At 44.5% G+C, this 23,835-nt stretch overlaps 1 protein-coding gene across 1 annotated transcript in view; it reads left to right on the top strand.

The window, feature by feature from the left end:
- LOC509870 (melanoma-associated antigen B3) overlaps positions 1-19,712 on the top strand; it is a 54,355-nt gene extending 34,643 nt beyond the window's left edge. The window contains exon 2 of the mRNA XM_024988634.2: positions 18,087-19,712. Within this exon, the coding sequence (XP_024844402.1) occupies positions 18,139-19,188 (1,050 nt within the window). The 5' untranslated portion in view covers positions 18,087-18,138 and the 3' untranslated portion in view covers positions 19,189-19,712. The remainder of the gene's footprint in view (positions 1-18,086) is intronic.
- The last annotated feature ends 4,123 nt before the right edge of the window (positions 19,713-23,835 follow it).

Raw genomic sequence — 23,835 nt, 5'->3', positions numbered from 1 at the left:
TGGGAGGGAGGTGGACTGAGGCACTCAGACACTTTAGACCTTCACTTGCTTCTGGATCATGTGGAGGTCTGAAGTGTCTGCATCAGAGTAGCAGAGAGAAGGGTGCCCAGGCTCCACTAGGACTTGATGAGATAATACTGAAGATGAGCTGAGAGGACCCCACTGCCAGTACCTGCTGTCACCTCAGTAAATCCAAAGCAGGGCTGAGAGAATGCAGAGGAAAAGTAAGCCTCTGTTCTTCCTCTGGGATTCTCAGGGGACAGGCTGAGAAGGAAAACAGGAGCCTTGTGGGTTCCTAGGGCAGTGTCCTCAAGGACACCTGCAGAGGCGGCCTTTGATTAAGCCAAGGTAGAATCTCCCTGTTTTAAGGTGCTCATGTCACCTCATTCTCCATCCTCCAGGTGCCCGAATCTCTTGTCTCTTGGCCCAGACCCCTGCCTGCGGTCCCTGACCACAGGCGTCATGCCTCATGGGCAGAAGAGTAAGCACTGTGCGCGTGAGAAACATCCCCAGGCCTGGACTGAGACCCAGGTTCTTCATGATCAGGCTACCACATCTGGGGGAGAAGAGACCACCTCCTCCTCCCCTCCTGATTCAGAGAGTGCTCCCTCAAGCTCCTCTGCTGCTGGCACCCTGAAGGGGCGTCAGGGAGCCCAAGGCACCACCAGTGCTGCTGCAGGTGCTATTCGCAAAAGATCTGGTTGTGGTGGCACAGCACGCTCGAGATCTGGTGTAGGTGCCGAGGGCCAAGTTCAGGAAGGTGAAAATTCCTCCCAGGTCTCAGCTGCTGCTGAGAGCTCTCACACAGATCTTCTGACCAAGAAGGAGGAAGAGGCACTTACAGGTGGGCTGGGGAGGGTAACATGCCCCAGGCAAAGTTCTCAGCCTGAGCAATTGCTCACTTAATGTTCAGGGTTCTCAGGGACTTGTGACTCCCGCCTAGGAGGGTACCCAGGTCAGCAGACCTTTATCTGAAGTTGGCCGGCTCAGGTCAGTAGAGAGAAATATTTCTAATGTGTGCCAAGAGGAAGGAGAGCAGCCCTGCCAAGCCCATATCAGCAGAGACCTCACGGAATCCTCCCTGTTGGCATGGCAGATCCTTGTAAATGTCAGGCAGAGATGGCCTCATATCCTTCTCAGGGGTAACAGAAAAGTGATGAGCTTGATTTGAGACGGAGGTCTCAGGTCAGCAGAGGGGGAACACTTAGGCCTTCACCTGAGTCAGATTTAGGGTATGGAGTCAGCACCCCCAGTGGGATCACCATCATATGCGTTCTCAACCTGCCTGATGCAGTTGTCACTCGGCATGGCAGGTGTGGTCAAGCGATGCCACCCTCACATCATTTTGGATCTCAGGAAATGTTCTCAGATCTAAAAAGAGGGGAGCCTCAGGCCCTGCCAGCGTCCAAATCAAGCAAACTGAATGAGGATTGAGGGGCCCACCCATTTTTGGATAGAGGGGTAAGAGGGCCTGGCCCTGCACTCAAGACTGCAATCTCCAGGGAAGGGTATGGGGCTGAGCCACCCAGCCCCATTAGTTTTTTAAGTTTACTTTTTTAAAGCAGTTTTAGACTGACAGCAAAATGGAGCAGAAAATATGGAGAGTTCCCATATATCTTCTTCTTGGACACATGCACAGCCTCCCCTACTGTCAATGTCCCCCAGCAGAGTAGGCCGTTTGCTACAATCTAGGAAGCTACATTGATATATCATTAGCACACAAAGTCCTGGACTAGCACATTTACTTATATTAGCTTCTTTTCTTGGTATTGTACTCTCTGTGAATATAAACAAATGGATGATGACTTGTATCCAGCCTTATGGGCTTCTCAGGTGGGTCAGTGGTAAAGAATCCATCTGCCCATGCAAGAGACGCGGGTTCAATCCCTGGATGGGAAGATCCCCTGGAGAAGACAAAGGCAACTCACTGAGTATTCTTGCCTGAGAAATCCCATAAACAGAGGAGTCTGGCGGGGTACAGTCCATTAGGTCGCCAAGAATTGGGCACGACTGAGTAACTAAATATCGATAGCACCCACCCCTTTATGTTCATACAGAGAAGTTTCCCAACAGTAAAAAGCTCTCTGTGCTCTGTTCATCCCTCCCTCCCTGCCCCCCAAACCTTGGCAACCATTGGTCTTTTTACTGTTTCTATAATTCTGCTTTTTTCTAAGAGTCATGTAGTTGGAATCATGCAGTGTGTAGCTTTTTGAGAATAATTTTTCTTTTTTAGTAATACACATCTAAGGTTCCTCCATGTCTTTTCACAGTTTGAAAACTTATTTATGTTTAGCATTGAACAGTATTCTGTTACTTATCCCATTACCTGCTGAAGGACACTGATGGTAGCTTTTTAAGTTTTGGAAAATATGAGTTAAGCTGCTATAAACAACTGCATGCAGGTTTTTGTGTTGATGTAAGTTTCCAGCTCATCTGGCTAAACACCAAAGAGCATGACCACTAGATCATAGGGTAAGAGTATATTTACTGTTTAGTCACTCAGTTGTCTCTTACTCTTTGCCACCTCATGGAATATAGCCCACCAGGCTCCTCTATCCATGGAATTTCCCAGACAAAATTCTGGAGTGGGTTACCATTTCCTCTTCCAGGGAGTCTTCCCAACTCAAGGATCAAACCCATGAGCCTCCTGCATTGTAGTTGGATTCTTCACCACTAGCCCAAGAGTATGTTTCAGTTCAGTTCAGTCGCTCAGTCATGTCCGACTCTGCAACCCCATAGACTGCAGCACGCCAGGCCTCCCTATCCATCACCAACTCCCGGAGTTCACTCAGACTCACGTCCATTGAGTCGGTGATGCCATCCAGCCATCTCATCCTCTGTCGTCCCCTTCTCCTCCTGCCCCCAATCCCTCCCAGCATCAGAGTCTTTTCCAATGAGTCAACTCTTCACATGATGTGGCCAAAGTACTGGAGTTTCAGCTTTAGCATCATTCCTTCCAAAGAACACCCAGGACTGATCTCCTTTAGAATGGACTGGTTGGATCCCCTTGCAGTCCAAGGAACTTTCAAGAGTCTTCTCTGACATGACAGTTCAAAAGCATCAGTTCTTTGGTGCTCAGCTTTCTTTATAGTCCAACTCTCACATCCATACATGACTACTGGAAAAACCATAGCTTTGGCTAGCAGACCTTTGTTGACAAAGTAATGTCTCTGCTTTTTAATATGCTGTCTAGGTTGATCGTAACTTTTCTTCCAAGGAGCAAGCGTCTTTTAATTTTGTGACTGTGGTCACCATCTGCAGTGATTTTGGAGCCCCCAAAAATGAAGTCTGTCACTGTTTCCATTGCTTCCTCATCCATTTAGTTGGTTTTAAAAAAAAGACAATTTATTGATGTATGATTGACATACAAAAACCTATACATACTTAATTTATTGATGAATTTGGAGATAAGTCTACTCCTGTGAAATGACCACCACAGTTTATGCCATAAGCATATCCATTACCTCCAAAATTTCCCTCTCATCCTTTTTTAAGTTTATTTTTAATCGGAGTATAGTTGCTTTACAATATTGTGTTGGTTTCTGCCATACATCAACATGAATAGTCCATAGGTATACATATGTCCCCTCCCCCTTGAACATCCCCCCACCTCCCACTCCTTCCTACCCATCTAGGTTATCACAGAGCACCAGTTTGAGCTCCCTGCATCACACAGCAAATCCCCATTGGCTGTCGATGTTCCATATGGTAATGTGTATATTTCAGTATTACTCTCTGTTTGTCCCTCCCTCTCCTCCACCCCTGTGTCACCAAGTCTGTCCTCTATGTCTGCGTCTCCATCCTGCCCTGCAAATACATTCATCAGTGCTATCTCCAGGATTCAGTGTGTTATGTGTCAGGATATGATGTTCATATTTCTCTTTCTGACTTTCTTCACTCTGTATAATAGGCCCTAGGTTCACCCACTACATTGGAACTCACTCAAATATGGTCTTTTTTATGGCTGAGTAGTATTTCATTGTATACATGTACCAAAGCTTCTTTATCCATTCATCGATGGACATCTAGGTTGCTTCTGTGGCCCATCTATTGTAAATAGCGCTGCAATGAACGCTGGAGTACATGTATCTTATTCATTTATGGTTTCCTAAGGGTTTATGCCCAGTAGTGGGATGGTTGGGTCATGTGGTAGTTTTATTCCTAATTTTTAAGGAAACTTCATACTCTTCTCCATAGAAAGAAAGTGAACTTGTTGAGTCGTGTCCGACTCTTTGCGATCCCATAGACTGTAGTCTACCAGGCTTCTCTGTCTATGGAAGTTTCCAGGCAAGAGTACTGGAGTGGGTTTCCATTTCCTTCTTCAGGGGATCATCCTGACCCAGGGATCGAACCAAGGTCTCCTGCATTGCAGGCAGATGCTTCACCCTCTGAGCCACCAAGGAAGCCCATAGAGGCTGTATCAATTTACATTCCCACCAACAATGAAAGAGAGTTCCCTTTTCTCCACACCCTCTCAAGAATTTATTGTTTATAGACTTTTTGATGATGGCCATTTTGACAGATGCCTTCTCACCCTTTATGTTTTGTATTTGTGATAAGAACACTTACCATAAGATTTGACCTCTTAGAGAGTGTACAATATATTATTTTAACTATAAGCTCTATATTATATAGTAGATCCCTAGAACTTATTCATTTTGTATAATTAAACTTTGTAACTTTTGATTAATAACGAGCATTGGAATACTGCCTGCTGTATCAGTGAATAAACACTGTCAGTTATCGACAGTTGCAGCCACCACGGATGGTGAACCCTGAGGGAACACAGGATGTAAAAATACAGGATACAGGCCCCAGATATGTGAAGTTCAAATCAAAGGAATGATTTCAGTGAGCCCCGATTCTTGCATCTTTCCATATATGGAAAAGGGCTAAATTCCTTAACCAGGGTTATCTGGTTTTCCTTCATTTATCATAATCTTTTGATATTCAGACTACCTGCCCTTTGTTGCAAAACTTCTATGTAACCTGGCTCCTCTCCTCCCTTCTTTGGAGCAGTTCTCTCAGGGTTACTCGAGACGGGGCCTCCTGGGTTGAAGTCCTAAACGTTTTTACCAAAGAGAACATACCTGTCAGCTTTCAGGCTGTGAATTTTTTTTTCTTTTAATTTATTTATTTTAATTGGAGGCTATTTACAATATTGTAGTGGCTTTTGCCATACATTGACATGAATCAGCCATGGGTGTACATTGTTCCCTTTCCTGACCCCCCTCCCACCTCCCTCCCCATCCCATCTCTCAGGGTCATCCCAGTGCACCAGCCCTGAACACCCTGTCTCATGCAGAGACTGTGAATGTTTTTTAAGTCTACAATTCCTTCTCATTCACCCTCCCATAGACCATGGCAACCACCACTCTACTCTGTTTTTGTGACTTTGACCATTTTAGATTCTTCATATAAATGACATGCAGTATTTGTCCTTCTGTGTCTGGCTAATTTCACTGTAGCAGAAGGTCCTCTGGGTTTATCCACGCTGTCATAACTGGAGGGGTTAGCTTCTTTTTAGGGTTAAATGATATTCGATTGTATGTACGTTTTGCATCTTCTTTATCTATTCATCTGTCACTGGACACCTAGGCTGCTTCCCTTTCTTGGCCATTGTGAGTAGTGCTGCAATGAACATGGGAGTGCAGAGCTCTCTTCGAGGTCCTGATTTCAGTTCCTGTGGATAGTAGTGGAATGTGGAAAGTATTATGTGTTATTTTTGATTTTTTGAGGAACTGCTACACTGTTTTCCCTGTAAATTGGCTGTACAAATTTATATTCCTACCAGCAGTGTTGAATATGTACAGTTTACTAAGAAACTTGCAAACTGTCTTCCAAAGTGGCTCTACCATTTTGCATCACCACCACCGAGGAATGAGAGTTCTTGTTGATTCACATCCTTACCAGCATTTGGTGGTGTCAGTCCTTTGAATGCTGGCTATTCTGAAAGGCATGTCGTGGTATCTGCTTGCTTTTTAATTTGCAGTTCCCTAATGGTATATGATGTGGAGCATCTTTCCATATGCTTGTTGCCATCTGTGTATCTTCCTGGGCAAGGTATCTATTCATATCTTTTGTCCATTTTTTATTAGATGTTAGTTTTCTTCTTATTAATATTAAGAGTCCTTTGTATATTTTAGATTAGAGCCTTCATAAGATATGTCTTTTGCAAATATTTTCTCCCAGACTATGGCTCATCTTCTTGTTCTCTTGATGTATTTTTATGGAGCAGAAGTTTAAGGGGAATGAAATGTAGCTTATCAATTATTTCTTTCATGGATTCCCATCACTTTTTTCTGTGATGATATTTTGTTGATTGGTTTGCTATGTGGCACATGGGAACTTAATTCCCCAACCAGGGTTTGAACTCACACCCCTTGCACTGGAGGCACAGTTTTTGTAAAATTTTAGCTTTTTTACTGGAGAAGGCAATGGCATCCCACTCCAGCACTCTTGCCTGGGAAATCCCATCGACGGAGGAGCCTGGTAGGCTACAGTCCATGGGGTTGCTAAGAGTCGGACACGACTGTGCGACTTCACTTTCACTTTTCACTTTCCTGCATTGGAGAAGGAAATGGCAACCCACTCCAGTGTTCTTGCCTGGAGAACCACAGGGATGGCGGAGCCTGGTGGGCTTCCTTCTATGGGGTCGCACAGAGTTAGACACAACTAATGTGACTTAGCAGCAGCAGCAGCAGCTTTTTTATTTTGTGTTGGGGTATAGCAAATTAACAATATTGTGACAGTTTTCAGGTGAACAGTGAAGGGACTCAGCCATACATATACACGTATCCACTCTCCCCCAAACCTCCATCAATACTGCCACATAATACTAAGCAGAGTTCCCTGTGTTATACGGTACATCTTTGTTGCTTATCCATTTTAAATATAGCAGTGTGTACATGTCGATCCCAAATCCCCTAACTATCCCTGTCCCACATCCTTCCCCAGCGGCAACCATAAATTTGTTCTCTGAGACTGTAAGTCTTTCTATTTTGTAGTTAAATTCATTTGTATCATCTCTTCTTAAATTATACATCTAAGATATGTCATATAATATTTCTCCTTCTCTGTCTGAGTCACTTCAGTCAGTATGATGATCTCTAGGTCCATCCTGTTGCAGATTGGCGGTTGCCACAAGAGGGGGTTGGAGGATAGATGAAATGGGTGTAAATGACCAAATAGCATAAACATTCACAACTTTCACTTACAAAATAAAGAAGCCCTAGTGTTCTTGCCTGGAGAATCCCAGGGACGGGGGAGCCTGGTGGGCTGCCGTCTATGGGGTCGCACAGAGTCGGGGACGACTGAAGCAACGTAGCAGCAGCAGCAGGGATATAATGTACAGCATGGTGACTGTAGTTAATCGTTGTTAAGTCACCAAGTGGTTTCCTACTGCCTGCAACCCCATGGATTGTAGCTTGCCAGCCTCCTCTGTCTTTGGAATTTTCCATGCAAGAATACTGGATTGGGTTGCCGTGTCCTCCTCCAGGGGATCTTCCCGACCCTGGAATTGAACCCACATCTCCTGCATCAACAGGCAGATTCTTTACCACTGAGCCACCAGGGAAGCACATAGTTAATAATACTGTATTGTATATGTGAATGTTCCTGAGAGAATATATATGTTTTTAAAGCGAGCTATAGTTGTGGGCTTCCCTGGTGGCTCAGATGCCAAAGAATCTGCCTGCAATGTAGGAGACCTAGGTTTGATCACTTAGTCAGAAAGATCCCCTGGAGAAGGGAATGGTTACCCACTCCAATGGGTAATTCTTACTTCGAGAATTCCATCGATACAGGAGTCTGGCAGGCTACCATCCTTAGGGTCAAAAAGAGTTGCACAAGACTGAGCAACTAACACTTTCACTTCATCTTCATAGTTGATGTACAATATTTTATGTTTCAGGGACACAACAAAGTGATTCACAATTTATAAATGTGATGTTCCATTTATAGTTATTATAAAATATCGGTATATCCCCTTTGTTTTGCAGTATATCATTGTAGCTTATCTATTTTATACATATAAGTTTGCACCTCTTAATCTTCTATCCCTGCCCTTACCCTGCCCCTTGCTGTTCTCCACTGGTAACCACTACTAGCTTGTTCTCTGTATCTGTGAGTCTGCTTCATCTCCCTAGTCTGTTTTATTGTTTAATTCTCCATATAAATGGTATTATACAGCATTTGTCTTCCTCTCTCTCACATATTTCAGTTAACATAATGCCTTCCAATCAATCCATGTTCTTGAAAATGGCAAAAGTTCATTCTTTTTTATGACTGAGTAATATTCCATTGTGTGTGTGTGGATCTTTTAGAATTAGTGATTTTTTTTTCATTTTTAGCAATAATTTAAAGTAAGTTGAGTGCCAAAGAATTAATGCTTTTGAACTGTGGTGTTGGAGAAGACTCTTGAGAGTCCCTTGGACTGCAAGGAGATCCAACCAGTCCATTCTAAAGGAGATCAGTCCTGGGATTTCTTTGGAAGGAGTGATGCTAAAGCTGAAACTCCAGTACTTTGACCACCTCATGTGAAGAGTTGACTCATTGGAAAAGACTCTGATGCTGGGAGGGATTAGGGGCAGGAGGAGAAGGGGACGACAGAGGATGAGATGGCTGGATGGCATCATGGACTCGATGGACGTGAGTCTGAGTGAACTCCCGGAGTTGGTGATGGACAGGGAGGCCTGGCGTGCTGTGATTCATGGGATTGCAAAGAGTCGGACACGACTGAGTGACTGAACTGAAACGAACTGAAAGTTTATTCAAGATTTAATGCAGGTTATTCTGACTTTAAGGTAGCATCACATGGCATACTTCTGAGTACATTCCTGAAAAACTCTTTTGTACTTATTTCTGTTTTATAGATCTATGCAACCACTGGCACTGGGGAGGCTATCATCTGGGTTCGTATCACATAGCAGGGAGCAAATGGATACCAGAACTGTAGAAATCATGGAAGCAAGAGACCACAGTGATCTTAGAGTAGCGAACCGAGTGCTGCCATTAGTGGTCATGTCTGGATGATAAATTCTGTTGCAAATGCACCCTTAGTGTGAATGGGTAGTTTTTAGGGAAATGAATTGTCAGAGGGAATACACTGCCTCAATATGGGCTGCTGTTCTTTTTCATAATTGTGGTTTGCCAATGAAATGTATCATCCCCAACTGGACCTGCAGAATATTGTGATGGAGGGTCACTGGCCACATCACTAGGTTCCTTATTAATCCATTTCAGCGCCACAGTCTGTGCTTTTTGTCTGACTCTTCACTGTCTCAGTGTGTGCTCAAAGGTCCGGCCAAAACTCTTGATGATCTGGTGGCTGGGAAGGACTATCTCTTCATCTCACACTGGCTCTGCCAGACACAGGTGCCTTCTTAATAAACAGGGAGGTTGGACTGGGGTGGGGTCATGGAAGAGAGTAGATGAGGCTGGAGGGGAAGGGGAGACGAGCAGTGGAAACCCTTAGACTCAGACAAGCATCGAGTACCTGACGGAGACCATCCAAATTAGTGTGTTTTTTTTTTTTTTCCCCATATATTCACCTGGGAGTGGGATTGCTGGGTCATTTGGTAGTTCTCTGTTTAGATTTTGAGGACCCTCCTTACTGTTATCCATGGTGGCTGCACCAATTGACATTCCCACCAACAGTGTACAGATCATGTCCACATGCTCACCAACATTTGTTACTTCTGTTCCTTTTGGATCATAGCCCTTCTGATAGGTATAAGATAATACCTCATTGTGGTTTAAATTTGCATTCATATGACGATTAACGATGTTGAACATCTTTTCATGTGCCTCTTAGCCAGCTGTATGTCTTCCTTGGAAAAATGTGTATTTAAGTCTTCTGCCCACCTTTTTCTTGATTGTTTTTTTTAAAACTCTTGTATAAACTTTTTATATATTTTGGATATTAATCGCTTATTGGTTATATCATTGGCAAATATTTTCTCCCATATAGTAGGTTGGGTTTCTCCTTTGCTGTGCAGAAGCTTTTAACTTTAGTTACAACCCATTTGTTTATTTTTGCTTTTATTTCCCTAGCTTTAGGAGACAGATCCAAAAAACTATTGTTATGATTTATGTCAAAGTGTGTTCTGCTCATATAATCTTCTAAGTGTTTTATGGTTTCCACTCTTATAGCTAGGTCTTTAATCCCTTTTCAGTTTACTTTTGTGTATAGTTTTAGAGAATATACTGATCTCATTCTTTGAGAGCTACATGTCAAAGAATGAGATTAGAGCATAAATACAATTTGGTAATGTCAGAAAATTAAATGTGCTTTTACATTTGAGCCAGTAATTCAGTGTTTTCAGAAATTAACTCTGAAGAGACACCCACAACCATATGAAAATATGTAAATGCCTATGCACATGTTAATTGAGGGAACATGATATATCCACAGAGTGGAGTACTACAAAGCTATAAAAAGGAATGAGTACAATTTTGTAAACTAATAAGGGATGCTTCCATGATAGATATAGATATATAAATTAATGTGGGAATTTGGGGCTAATGTCAATGATACCAAGTCCAGTGCCTTCCCATTCTGGTATGAAGAGGCTTTGAGAGCTGAAGAAGAGAAAGCCAGAGCCAGAGCTGCAGCCAGGGCTCCTATGGTGCCAAGGCCAGCGCACTTTCCGAGCATGTCCAAATTTCCTAATACCCCTAGTGAAGTCTGAGCAGATACTTCACATTGCATTTCAAGAAAGCGGGCAGTCTCTAGCAGAGGGCCACGGTGGGGCTCATGGAAATTCAGCATATAACATATTTGTGTTCCTATACAATATGCACAAATTGGAGGTTTTTCTTTTTTCTGTTTTTAACTGTTGTTCCTTTTAATTAAAGATGTGTTTAGCTTCAGAGTCCAAGTAAACTAATGGCACAGCTCCCACATGTACTGCAGATTATCAAGTTGAAAAATAAGAATTTTCATATTACATACCACAGACTGAAATCCTTGAATCATTTCTTGTCATTCAGAACAAGATAACATGATATTGGAATATGGATTTTTTTGTTAAAATGGAAATTTTTCCACAGTGAAGTCTGTGTGATTATCAGATACAGAAAAAAATCTTAAGAGGTATTCATTTCTTCGTTTGTTTTGTTTTAGTCTTTCTTTGTAAAATTGAAGTTTATTTATCTGGATTGGCTTCGCTTATTTAAGAATGTGGGAGAAGTGAAATCCCAGTAACATTGCTTTCTTGCACACTTGAACTATAGTTGTTCAAATATCAATTTAGCATCTGCTCTTTGGAAGGCTTCTGGGTGGTTTTGGGGATGCTAAGAAAAATAAACTCAACCCCTTCTTACAGAATTCTAGCGTCTAAGAGCAGCATTCATATACAGTAGCTGGTGAACTGAGATCTAGAGGCCCAATAAAAATGAGGTGTAAGGAGGTGAGGGGATTGAGGGCTTCCTCATGAGGAGTCTAGTGTAAATACACTGAGGCAAGGCACTTGGAGACTTTAGGACAATAAAAGTCTGGCAGTGGAAGGTAGTTTTAAGTTAGGCTACAGGGCGAGCCCACCAGGGAGGCTGTGGAAACACTGAATAGGGGTCAGACCCTCAGATGGCGGGTCTCAAAGTTGAGAGACTTAAGCCTGGAATGGAAAACTACACTGAATGAACTACCCTTCATTATTTTCCACGTAGCTATCCAATTTTCACAGCAGCACTTACTGAAGAGACTGTCATTTTTGGTTTGCGAGTATTCTGTTCAGGATTTTTACATCTATGTTCTTCAGTGTCATTGGCCTGTAATTTCCTTTTTTGGTGAATCTTTGTCTGATTTTGCTATCCGGGTGATGGTGGCCTCATAGAACGAACTTGGGAGTGTTCCTTCCTCTGCAATTTTTTGGAAGAATTTGAGATTGATAGGTAATAACTCTTCTCTGTTTGATAGAATTCACATGTGAAACCATCTGGTCCTGGGCTTTTGGATATTGGAAATTGTTAAATCACTGTTTCAATTTCAGTTCTTGTGATTGGTCTACTTACATTCTGTATTTCTTCCTTGTTCAGTCTTGGAAGGTTGTACCTCTCTAAGAATCCGTCTATTTCTTCTAGGTTATCCATTTTATTTGCATATAGTTGTCTGTAGTAGTCTCTTACGATCCTTTGAATTTCACATGAGTGCATTCTTAATGAAATCAACCCTGATTACCTTGGTGTGGTGAGAGCATAGAGGTAAAATGAGGGAGTGTAAAGCAGGAAAATCTGGCCCCCCTGCCATAAGAAGGTACCCTGAGCCCTGGTTAAAGGAATTTCATACAATTGGACACATTCTTGCATTTCCTTAGTAAAAAGTCTAGTCCTCTTCTATACGAGCCAGAATATCAGGGAGGTAGCATTGAACTGCTTATAAATGTGTGTGCGTGATGTTAAAAATGAAATTTTACCAGGAGAAATAACCATTGGTTGTGGTCTTAAAGGTAATAGACTACATAGAGGCCTTGGGTTGAATGTATTTCCCCTGGAAATTGCCCAGACATGTAGATTTGCTTGTCTGCGTGTGATCTCTGCTGGAGTGGTAAAATGTTTTGGTCATCTACCAGAAAGATTAAACCCCAGCATGCTCAGAAGAAAGTGAGGAAATCAGTGTTTAAACATGTGTGCTCCTGAATTGTTCTCTCAAACTCAGCTCTGGCTGAGTTTAAGACAGCTTCCTCTTTCACTTTCTTCAACATGATGCAATCACTCATTCACCCTCTGCCTCACTAGGTAAGTTTTTCAAGGTAGAGAGTGAGACAGAGTCTAAGCTTCTATATGGCCCTCTTCAGTAGACAAGCATGCCCTCAGCACTTGGCGGGGTGGAAATATTAGGAGCCTCTGACCAAATGGGCTCATCTTGGAACTGGTGGGATAGATTCCTTGGAAGCTGGGTAGCACACATGCCTTTTAAGCTACAGTTTGACAACCACATGTAATAATGGAAAACTTTTCAGGGTTCTTTAAGTGAACCCTCAGATCCAAGCTGGTCACCTTGAGACTGTCCATTCTTCTCAGTGGTTTCTCCAGGGAATTCATACAGCCAACTCTTCCCAGAAACCAAACCAGGAGATGGAATTGGGTCCTAAATTAAGGGGTGATGCCTCTCGTTTGCCCATTTTCTTCCTAGAAAGGAACAAAGTGCTCTGAGCCACAGATAGACAAGCCCTGAAGGCTTTCTTACAGCTCCCATGAATGCAGGGGTTTTCCAGGAAGAAGCCAGGATTTCTGCCTCATCCAGAGACCTCAAGTTCTTGATAAGAGTGCTGGTTGATGTTGACTGCAATCCATGAAGGCTGGGAAGAGGCAGCAAGCATTGGTTGAAGGCAATTGGTCCAGGCTCTGTTTGCTGGCCAAAATGTAAACTATTTTGAGCACTACAGTGGAAGTGCAGTCCATGGGGTTGCAAAGAGTCGAACATAACTGAGTGACTGAACTGAACTGAACTGAACAGTGGAAGAAATTGGTCATTCAACTGCAGAGCTCAGTTTGGGCTAATGAGTGGCCAGGAAGAGCCAGGACAGCTAACCCAATAGTAATAAAAGTCCATCCAGGCACCAAAACTCCAAACTTAATAGCATATAAAGAGACATGTGAAGGAAGTTAAATCTCTCATACTTACCTTTCTTAAATACCAATTAATCCAACCTTGCCAATGCTTATATAACACTCCAGTCTGGTTGGTACAAAGATTTGAGACCTGGGATTATCACTTTGTACAAAATTTGAGAATCATTAACCAAATTGAGGATGATTTCCTGCAAGATTGAAGAATGTACAAAGAGAGATGGGGGGGATTGAAACATAAAACATCGACCAATTTAAACTTGTTTTGCTTCCTTAAAACAGGTTGTTGGTTAATGAAACCTTGAGTTATTTTTAGAGACAGCACCATGCATGTGTAAAAAGGAGCCCCTGTTTCCAGGATGACCCCCGAACCAAGAGGGTTCAGCCTGTGAAACTCTCAGAGTAGGAATGTTGCCATGGGAGAACTGTATGAAGTCCTTCAATATGGAAAATCTGGCTTCAAGCAGCATGAATAGCTTACATGAACTAATTCAAGACTAACCAATTAGCTTCCAGGTTTGCAGTTCCCCTAAACCCTTTCATTTTACCTCAAACTCTGGATTGAGGAGACAGATTTGAGAGCCCTGCCTCGTGTCTTCTTGCCATTCCACCTTGGAATAAAATTTTTCTCTCAAAAGCCTGTTCCATAGTATTGGCTTCTATGTGCATCAGGCAGCGAGCCCTTGCTGGGGAACACTAGTAACTAATAGGCCTGGAATTAGACTCCTCTCTGAATTCCTCTAGATTCCACACTGTTAGACTCCTCTTAACCTAAAGCAGAGCTTGTGTTCCTTAACATTCAAATGTATCTTGGGATAAAAGTAAGGACTCTGAATATACTCCAATACACTTCTTTAGGCAGAAAGCCTTGAAGGCTACCTCAGTAAATGACAGCAATGAGGAGGAGAAACATGATAGTGACAATCAGATTGTATCTCTATGCAGTGTCAGATAACCTCAATTAGAACAGCACAAAGCCATCTTGGATGGCTCCTTTCCTTTAGAAGTGTGCGCATATCTCAGATATGGTGGGTTGGGTTATAGATCACTGCAATAAAGTGAATATTGCCATAAAGTAAGTCACAGGAATTTGGGGGATTCCCATGCTTATAAACATTGTTAATCCTATTGTATACACTTACTAGAAAATCTCTAAAAAATGTACATAGCTTAATTTACATATATAAGGCAGTTACTTAGTAAGAAAGAAAAGTTATCAGAGCACCATAACAAATAAAATAAGGAAAGAGTTTAAAATATTTAAAGAATTAACAATATGTGGATTAGGGACCCCAAGTGAACACTCGGTTTTGGAAAAATGGTGCCACAGATATGTTCAGTGCAGGGTTATGCAAATTTTAAGTTTGTAATGAAGCACAATACCATGAAGCATGATTAAGTGAAGTACAGTGTTTTAAAGGTATGCCTGTAAATCAATTAAAACAAGTAACAAAAGAGACTGACTCTGGCTTTTGAAAAGGATGGAGCAGCATTTTTCTCTGGGAACACACCCCATTCTGCCCCCTGCCTTCTGTGTTATTTTCCCCATCTCACCTCAAGTCTGGGACATGAAACTGTAAGGTTTGCATTAGGGACACTGCTCAAGAGTTTGCCGGAATGTGGTGTTCCCCAAGAATCGTTTAATCCAAGAGATAGACAAAATGAGGGCCCCCATGAGTGAGGACTGGAGAGACAACAACCCTAAAATACAGGTCATTCAGAGATCTGCCCAAACTTGCTCTCAGGCCTAGATTGCCCAGACAGGACATTCCCTCTTATAAGCCTTGTAGTTCTCTGTGAGGTCAAAGTCTCAGTCTAAGAATGGCCTCAGTTCAGTAGAGGGAGAATCTTAGGTTGGAGGGTCAGGTCCCAGGACTGGCCAGGACCATGGTGAGGTCCCTGAGTGAAGAAAGAAGTATCACTAGACTCACAAATGAGGAGGCTTTACAGACCCCTGCCCCTATTTCTAACCCCAGAGGCTCCAGGCAGAGTTATAGGGATGGGAAGCCTCTTCATTTCTGTCTGGTCTCAGGGAGGGAAGGGCTTGTCTGTCAGGATCAAACTCCAGTTCTGCAGAGGGGGGCATCTTGGCCATCACCACAGTGAAGGTAAGGACCATTGGTGCTAATGAGAGGGTCTCTCCCACCAAGGAGGAAGGCTCACAGAGTGGCTCCCCTCCTGTCAGGGAGAGATGCTCAGAGACGCACCCTGACTCCCCACTAGGGATTTGGGGAGGCTAGGGCTTTGGGGGCAGGAGGACTCAAGTCCATAGAGCAAGGATTCCTGGGCTCTGATAGATGGTACAGGGAGGACCCTAAGGGATGACCCACTGACAGCTGAACACTGAACCATGGTGTCCCCACAGAGCCCTGCCCCTGCCATCATCCCTCAGAGATCCTGCACCGGGCAGCCTGAGCTAGAAGTGGTTCCCCCCACAATCCGTGCTGGTGGCGGGGAGCTCGGACTACTGTTCAGGGCGTTCATTTGGACGAGAGTGGATTCCCAGGACTGACCTGAAGGCAAAGTGAGGACCTGAATGTGGAGTCAAGGGACCGTTGCCCCTCCTGTAACAAAGCGAAACCCACAAAGTCTCGCCTCTGTGGTTGGCAGGGGATGGTTCCTACAACACTGTTAGGCTTACTTCTTTGGTAAATTTTGATCTAAGAGATTCTTTAAGATTTAAGAGATTACTTGATTCTGGAAATGAAAGAAACCTAGGCCCTAGCTCCAGTCACTGGGAGAGCCCCAGGTACTAACAGGGCACTGGGTAGTTAAGATGGTGACACAAAGCACTACTGATGTGCTCAATTCCTGGACTTCTCCCCTGTCACAGTCTAGGAGGTGAAGCTTTGTTTGGAGACTTATGGACACAGTTTAGGTAAAAGAGAAGTGTCAGGTCTGATAGATGAAGGAGGGGACTCCGAATGAGGACCGTAGAAACACAACCTCCCCACCTTCATCCCTCGGCCTTCACACACCTCCCCTGCTATCAGCTATCTGAGACCCTGAGCATCATGGCCAGATATGAGTCATCCTTACTTCTGATCTACAGTTTCCAGGAAGTAAGGACTTAAGTTTGAGGGCCTGGCCTATGGCGGGTGGAGGGTGGATTCCCAGCGCTGGTCCAGAGTCTAGGTGAAGACTGAGCTCGGACTGAGGCAGGGGCCGCTCAGCCCATACCAAAGAGGGCTGCACCAAGTCTCACTGCTGCTGTAAGCCCTGGGAAGCCCCGGCAGAGCCATCAAATTGAATTTGGCCTGGGAAGTCTCAGGGATGGAAGGGCTTTGGTCTCAGGAGTAGCCCCTGCTTGCAGATGGAGAATATCTCAGTCCTGACAGCAGTGAAGTGAATGCCCTAGGTACTGACTGGGGACCCCTCCCCATTTAGGGGTGGTGTCACGAAGCAGAGTGCCTATGTATCTGGGAGGCTCCGGCGAGGGAGTAGTCACGTATGTGGTACCCTGACTTTGCTCCTCCAGGGACTCGTGGTATTCAGGACTTCGCTCTGAGGCTGAACTACCCAGGTTATTGGTGGGAGGAGTCCTGAGTTCTACCCAGACCTGAGCAACGACTAAGGTGGACACTGACTCTAAACTTAAGTTCTCATAAATTCTGGCCCTTTTCTATGTAGAAACCTAGAGTATCTGTGAAGATGAGCAGTCTTCTCACTTCTGTCTGGAGAGTTCAGAGAAGTGAGGGTGTTGGACTAAGTGAATGACCTCAATTATGCCAAGGTAGGAGGCCCAGGGCTTCAGAGGAGTCAGGGTGAGGACCCTGAAAGAACTGATGATTGCACTCACCCACCAACAGGGGAATCAATAGAGAGTACCCTCTGTACCACCCTCACCCACTGCACAGCACTGAGAAGCCCAGGCATGGAAGTCAGGTGTATGTGAACCCTCCATTCGGATGGTATGGGATTGGTGAGAGCCTTTGTCTGAGAGGAGGTACACCAGGGCAGCAGACACGGGTGTCCAAGGCTCTACATAGAGCCAAGGAAAGACCCTGAAAGAGGACAGAAAACCCCAGTGAGCCCAGGACAGAGTTCCCTAGAGCTGACTGCTATGGTTGCCCCCTGCCAGGGACACTGGGCTGAGGTACCTCTTCACTTCTTCAGGTATCACAGGAAGATGAGGACCAGCCTCTGGGGTATAAGCTTAGAGCCACACAGAGGAGGGGGCCCTGCGCCTGCCAAAAGTTGATACGATTGTCCTGAATATGAACCGAGAGGACCCCCACCCTCCAGAATGGAGGGGGGTGTCCAGAAGGACTAGACTGGCCCACTGTTCCTCAGCCTCAGGAGGCAGCTAGCAGGGCTGGCAGGCTGCAGCCTGAGACTCACCTTAATTATTTTGACAGAGTATTCAGAGGACAGAGTGATCAGAATGGGAGTCCTTTGGGTTTGCAGAGCAGTGCCCGCGTGGCAACCTGAAGAGTGGGCCTTCTTAAAGGCCAAGTGGTGCCTCCCTGCCGCGGGCATTCACACCCTCTCTCTCATCCTCTCTCCTCTCTGCCCAGATCACGTGCTGTTCTACCTGCACTCCTGCCTGTTGTCCTGACCACAGTCACCATGCCTCGGGGTAAGAAGGCTAAGCTCCACACCTGTGAGAAACGCCGCCAGGCTCAGCATGGCACCCAGGATCTGAGGGGCACTCAGGTCACTGCCACCACGATGGAAGCACTCTCATCTTCCTCCAGTCCTGGTCCTGGGGTTGATGCTAAGAGAAAGTCCGGTGCTAGGTCTGGTAACCATCTCAAGCGTCCTCGGGGGGCCCTGGTCACCACCACTGTGCCTGCAGGTGTTTCTCCCACAAGATCATCCAAAAGAGCCCTTGGGAAAATTGGGAAAACACGTAATTCCTCTCAGGCCCCTCTCTCCAATGTGCGGTCTGGAAAACACTCACTAACCAGGCCGGCAAATCTGTTGGTGCAGTTCCTGTTACGCATGTATAAGACAAAAAAGCCCATTAGGAAAGCGAATATGCTGAAGATTATTGATAAAAAGTACCACAATCGATTCCTCAGGATCCTCAAAAGAGCTTCTGACAGCATGGAGGTGGTATTTGGTATTGACGTGAAGAAAGACAACACTGCCAAGCATTCTTATGTCCTTGTCAGCAAGATGAATCTCCCCCGCAATGGGATCGTGCACCGTGGCAGGGGTTTTCCCAAGACCGGTCTCCTGATGAATCTCCTGGGTGTGATCTTCATGAAGGGCAACTGTGCCACAGAGGAAGACATCTGGGATTTCCTGGGTAAGATGAATATCTATGCTGGGAAGAGGCATTTCTTATTTGGGGAGCCCAAGAAGCTCATCACCCAAGATTTGGTGCAGCTGAAGTATTTGGAATATCGGCAAGTGCCTGGCAGTGATCCAGCATGCTATGAGCTCCTGTGGGGTCCCAGAGCGCATGCTGAAACAAGCAAGATGAGAGTCCTGGAGTTCCTGGCCAGGATTAACCGTTTGGATCCCAGTGCCTTCCACTTTTGGTATGAAGAGGCTTTGAAAGATGAGGAAGAGAGGGCCCAAGCTAGCGGATGTCCCAGTGTTCCCCCAGCAGTTCCTTCCACACCTAGTGAAGCTGAGGCAAATTCTGCACTTCGTGGCTCAAGAGAGTAGTCAGTGTTCCAAGTAGTATAGGACTGGATGTCACCGAGGATTCATAGTGTAAAATACCTTGGTGTTCCTGTTCTGTATGGGGAATTGATACATAAACCTGTGTTTTTATGTTTTTGCTACTTTTCAAATGTTGCTTCTAAATGAAAGCTTGTCTAGCATATATGTGTACAAATTCATCAGTCACACTTAACCATTTTTTGTTGGTCTTAAGGATAAGAGTTTTTCTGTTGTGTAAAAGCAAAAGGGGAAGCTTCCATCTTATTTAGTAAGCCAGTGAAAGATAACATGGCATTGCAATATGTTATTTCCTTGAAAATACAAAACAGTAAAATATGTGGGATCAAGAAATAGAGGAAAAGGAAGATGGTCAGTATTTCGTTCCCTCATCCCTTGTACTCTGTGTTTTACAAAATTATAAGCAACAGTATATGCCTGGTTAATTCAAAATGTTGAAATAAATTCTAATAATTTCAACCTCATGCTCACAGGCTCATTTATTCCCCAAACATGAACTGAGCCTCTGCTCATAGTAGGCTCCATGCTAGTACTTGGAGAGCTGAGAAAAAGATCTAGCCACTGACCATAAAATTATAGAGTCGAGAAGCAGCTGTCATGTAAAGGAAATGGTGACATGACAGCAGTCAAATGTGAATTCCCTGATGCAAGGGAGTGGTGGGCCTCGGGAAAGTATAAGTCCTTCAGTGGGAAGTAATTATAAGTTGAGTGCATGGCGGGCTGGATGTTTGGTAATCGGACCAGGGACCAGGTTCTCACATGGTGGGCTGCATAGTTTAAAGACAAAGCCTGGGATGGGAAACTGCCCTTAACAGTTATAGGTACACTTCACTCTGTTGTGCTTTTCTTTATTGTATTTCACAGGTACTGCTTTTCTTTTCTTTGTTCTTTTTCTTTAACAAATTAAAAGTTTGTGTTAGTCAACCTTGCTTCCAGCAAGCCTTTCGGCTCCATGTTTCCAACATGGTTTGCTCACTTCATGTCTGTGTGTCACGTTTTGATACCTCTTGCAATGTTCACACCCTCAGCAGCAAAAATGATGGACTCAGTGAAGGCTCAGATAATGATTAGGATATTTCTTTTAGCAAACAGGTGTTTTTAATTAAGATATCTATATTGTTCTGAGGCATAATACTATTGCCCACTTAATAGCCTGCAGTATAGTATAAACATAAATTTTATGAAAACACTGGGAAACCAAAAATTTCTTGTGACTCAATTGTGATATTAACTTTCCTTTGGGCGTTGGAAACCAAACTTGCAGTATTTTCTGAGTCTGCCTGTGCTTTGGGATTGTGAGTAAATCAGAGAGAAATCATGTGAAGCTGGCATGGAATGTAGCCTGTGCTCTTGTTCCAGTACAGGTAAACACTGTGCAGATTAGATGTTCTATTCATGTTTTCTCCTGTCTGTGGAGTTTCCCAGAAATCAGAGTGGCACTCCCCTGAGGTGGGATGATGCCTTGAATGCGCTGGACTGGTGCACTCTGCCCTCAGTTGGGGAGCCAGAACCCACACCACTAAAAAAAAAAATAATAATGATAATTGAAATCAAGTTATCTTGATTGTAATTTGGCAAACAATAGGGAAGGAATAGACACTTGTGGGTGGTTAAATGAATGAAAGTGGGAGTGGTTTATGAAAAAGGGCAAGTGCGAGATAGGTAAGTTTGGGGCCCCTGAAACATTTTGGAGCTTTGTGTTACATCCACTGAGGGTGTCTACCTCATAGTGACTTTCAGTGGCATACTCTTAACTGGGATATGCTAGTTTTCCTTGCTAACCAGGATTTTTCTGATAAAGGGTCCTTTGCCCTTGACCCCTGCTTATTCTTTGACATCTCCTGGGTTTAAAATTGAATCACAGTGTATTGGGTTGAATCTCCGTGGACAAATTGATCACACTAAGGACTGGCATCCTTGGCAGTCTCAGGACAGGCCAGGCAACGGGCCAGGCATTTTATAGGCATTATTCTCAGTCCCCAAGACAGACCTTCTGAAACCCATTTCACAGATGAAGAAATTGAGGCTCGCAGAGTTTGGTAAGGTATTCAGTTTCTCACAGTTCTTAAATGACAGTTGGAAGTAGACTCCTGGCCTAAATAAGCCTGATGCCCACACTTTGCCATTCCTCCTCGCCTGAGGCCAACTTTGTGTTCCTTCATTTGCCTTCCTTCTGATCGACTGGTCCAGCATGTATGTCAGGTGATAAAAAGGAGAACTCTGTGCCCAAAACACTGCATGGAAATATGTAACCACAGCAATAAGCATATCAAAATAACTGAGAAGTCTGAATAAAGCAGAGAAAGGTAATATTTAGTAACAATGTAATCATCTACATATCCAAAGTCAGAGAACCCAAATGATCAGGGGCCCAGAAAATCATGCTGGACAGCCCCTTGCATATGGAAGTTAAAACTGTTCAAAGAGAAGTTACACAAAAGGTGAAGTGTGGCTCCTAAAGAGAAGGGGTAGATGAAAGTGTTTTATCCTTTGTCAACACATCCATCCTGCCTTGCCTTACAACTTCCCTATTTCGCAGCACTCCTGGGACGGGAACCTGGTCTCTGAAGGGTTTTCAATAGGGAAACGGGTCAAAAGGTTGTCAGGATGTGTCCTTGCCCAGGAAGACTTTTAATAAAGAAATAGGAACCAGGAGAAAGAGGCCCTTACAGGTGGGCTGGGGAGGGTAACATGCCCCAGGCAAAGTTCTCAGCCTGAACAATCTCTCACTTAAAGTTCAGGGTTCTCAGGGACTTGTGACTCCACCCTAGGAGGCTGTCCAGGTCAGCAGACCTTTATCTGAGGTTGGCTGGCTCAGGTCAGTAGAGAGAAATATTTCTAAGGTGTGCCAGGAGGAAGGAGAGCAGCCCTGCCAAGCCCATATCAGCAGAGACCTCACGGAATCCTCCCTGTTGGCATGGCAGATCCTTGTAAATGTCAGGCAGAGATGGCCTCATATCCTTCTCAGGGGTAACAGAAAAGTGATGAGCTTGATTTGAGACGGAGGTCTCAGGTCAGCAGAGGGGGAACACTTAGGCCTTCACCTGAGTCAGATTTAGGGTACGGAGTCAGCACCCCCAGTGGGATCACCATCATATGCGTTCTCAACCTGCCTGATGCAGTTGTCACTCATGGCATGGCAGGTGTGGTCAAACAAGCCACCCTCACATCCTTTTGGATCTCAGGAAATGAGAGCCTTTCTCTGTAGAAATGTTCTCAGATCCACAAAGAGGGGAGCCTCGGGTCCTGCCTGCATCCAAATCAAGCTAACTGAGGATTGAGGGGCCCACCCACTTTTGGATAGAGGGGTAAGAGGGCCTGGCCCTGCACTCAAGACTGAGATCCTGAGAGAAGGGTGTGGGACTGAGCCACCACCCCAGGCCCCAAAGATTTTTTTAAGTTTCCTTTTTTAAAGCAGTTTTAGATTGACAGCAAAATGGCGCAGAAAGTACAGAGAGTGCCCATATGTGTTCTTCCTGGACACGTGTACAGCCTCCCCCACTGTCAGTGGCCCCCAGTAGAGTGGGCTGTTTGCTACAATCTAGGAAGCTACTTTTGGAGAAGGCAATGGCACCCCACTCCAGTACTCTTGCCTGGAAAATCCCATGGATGGAGGAGCCTGGTAGGCTGCAGTCCATGGGGTTGCTGAGGGTCAGACACGACTGAGCAACTTCACTTTCACTTTTCACTTTCATGCATTGGAGAAGGAAATGGCAACCCACTCCAGTGTTCTTGCCTGGAGAATCCCAGGGACGGGAGAGCCTGGTGGGCTGCCGTCTATGGGGTCGCACAGAGTCGGACATGACTGAAGTGACTTAGCAGCAGCAGCAGGAAACTACTTTAGCAAGCAGTCCTGACCTAGCACACTTACTTGCTTACTTGCGTTACCTTCGTTCTTGGTATTGTACCCACTGTGAATATAGACAAATGGATGATGACTTGTATCCAGCCTTATGGGCTTCCCTGGTGAGTCAGCAGTAAAGAATCCACCTGCCCATGCAGGAGACACAGATTCAATCCCTGGATGGGAAGATCCCCTGGAGAAGACAGAGGCAACTCACCCCAGTGTTCTTGCCTGAGAAATCCCATAAACAGAGGAGCCTGGCAGGCTACAATCTGTGAGGTTGCAAAGAATCACTCATGACTGAGCAACTAAACAACAGCATCCACCCCTATAGGGTCATACAAAGCAGTTTCACAACAGCAAAACCTCTCTGTGCTCTGTTCATCCCTCCCTCTGCCCATCCGCACCCAGTCCCAGGCAACCATTGGTCTTTTTACTGTTTCTATAGTTCTGCTTTTTCCAGGAGTCATGTAGTTGGAATCATGCAGTGTGTAGCCTTTTCACATTAGTTTCTTTCACTTAGTAATACACATCTAAGGTTCCTCCATGTCTCTTCAGGGTTTGGAAACTTATTCATTTTTCACACTGAACATTATTCCATTACTTATCCTGTTACCTGCTAAAGGACCCCATTGTTGCTTTTTTTAAGTTTTGGAAAATATGAGTTAAGCTGCTATAAAGAACTGCATGCAGGTTTTGTGTGGATGTAAGTTTCCAGCTCATCTGGCTAAACACCAAGGAGCATGACCACTAGATCATAGGGTAAGAGTATGTTTGTTGTTTAGTCG

This window comes from Bos taurus, chromosome X, assembly GCF_002263795.3.
Source record: "Bos taurus isolate L1 Dominette 01449 registration number 42190680 breed Hereford chromosome X, ARS-UCD2.0, whole genome shotgun sequence".
Lineage (NCBI taxonomy): Eukaryota > Metazoa > Chordata > Mammalia > Artiodactyla > Bovidae > Bos > Bos taurus.
This window is presented reverse-complemented; position numbering and strand designations above follow the sequence as displayed.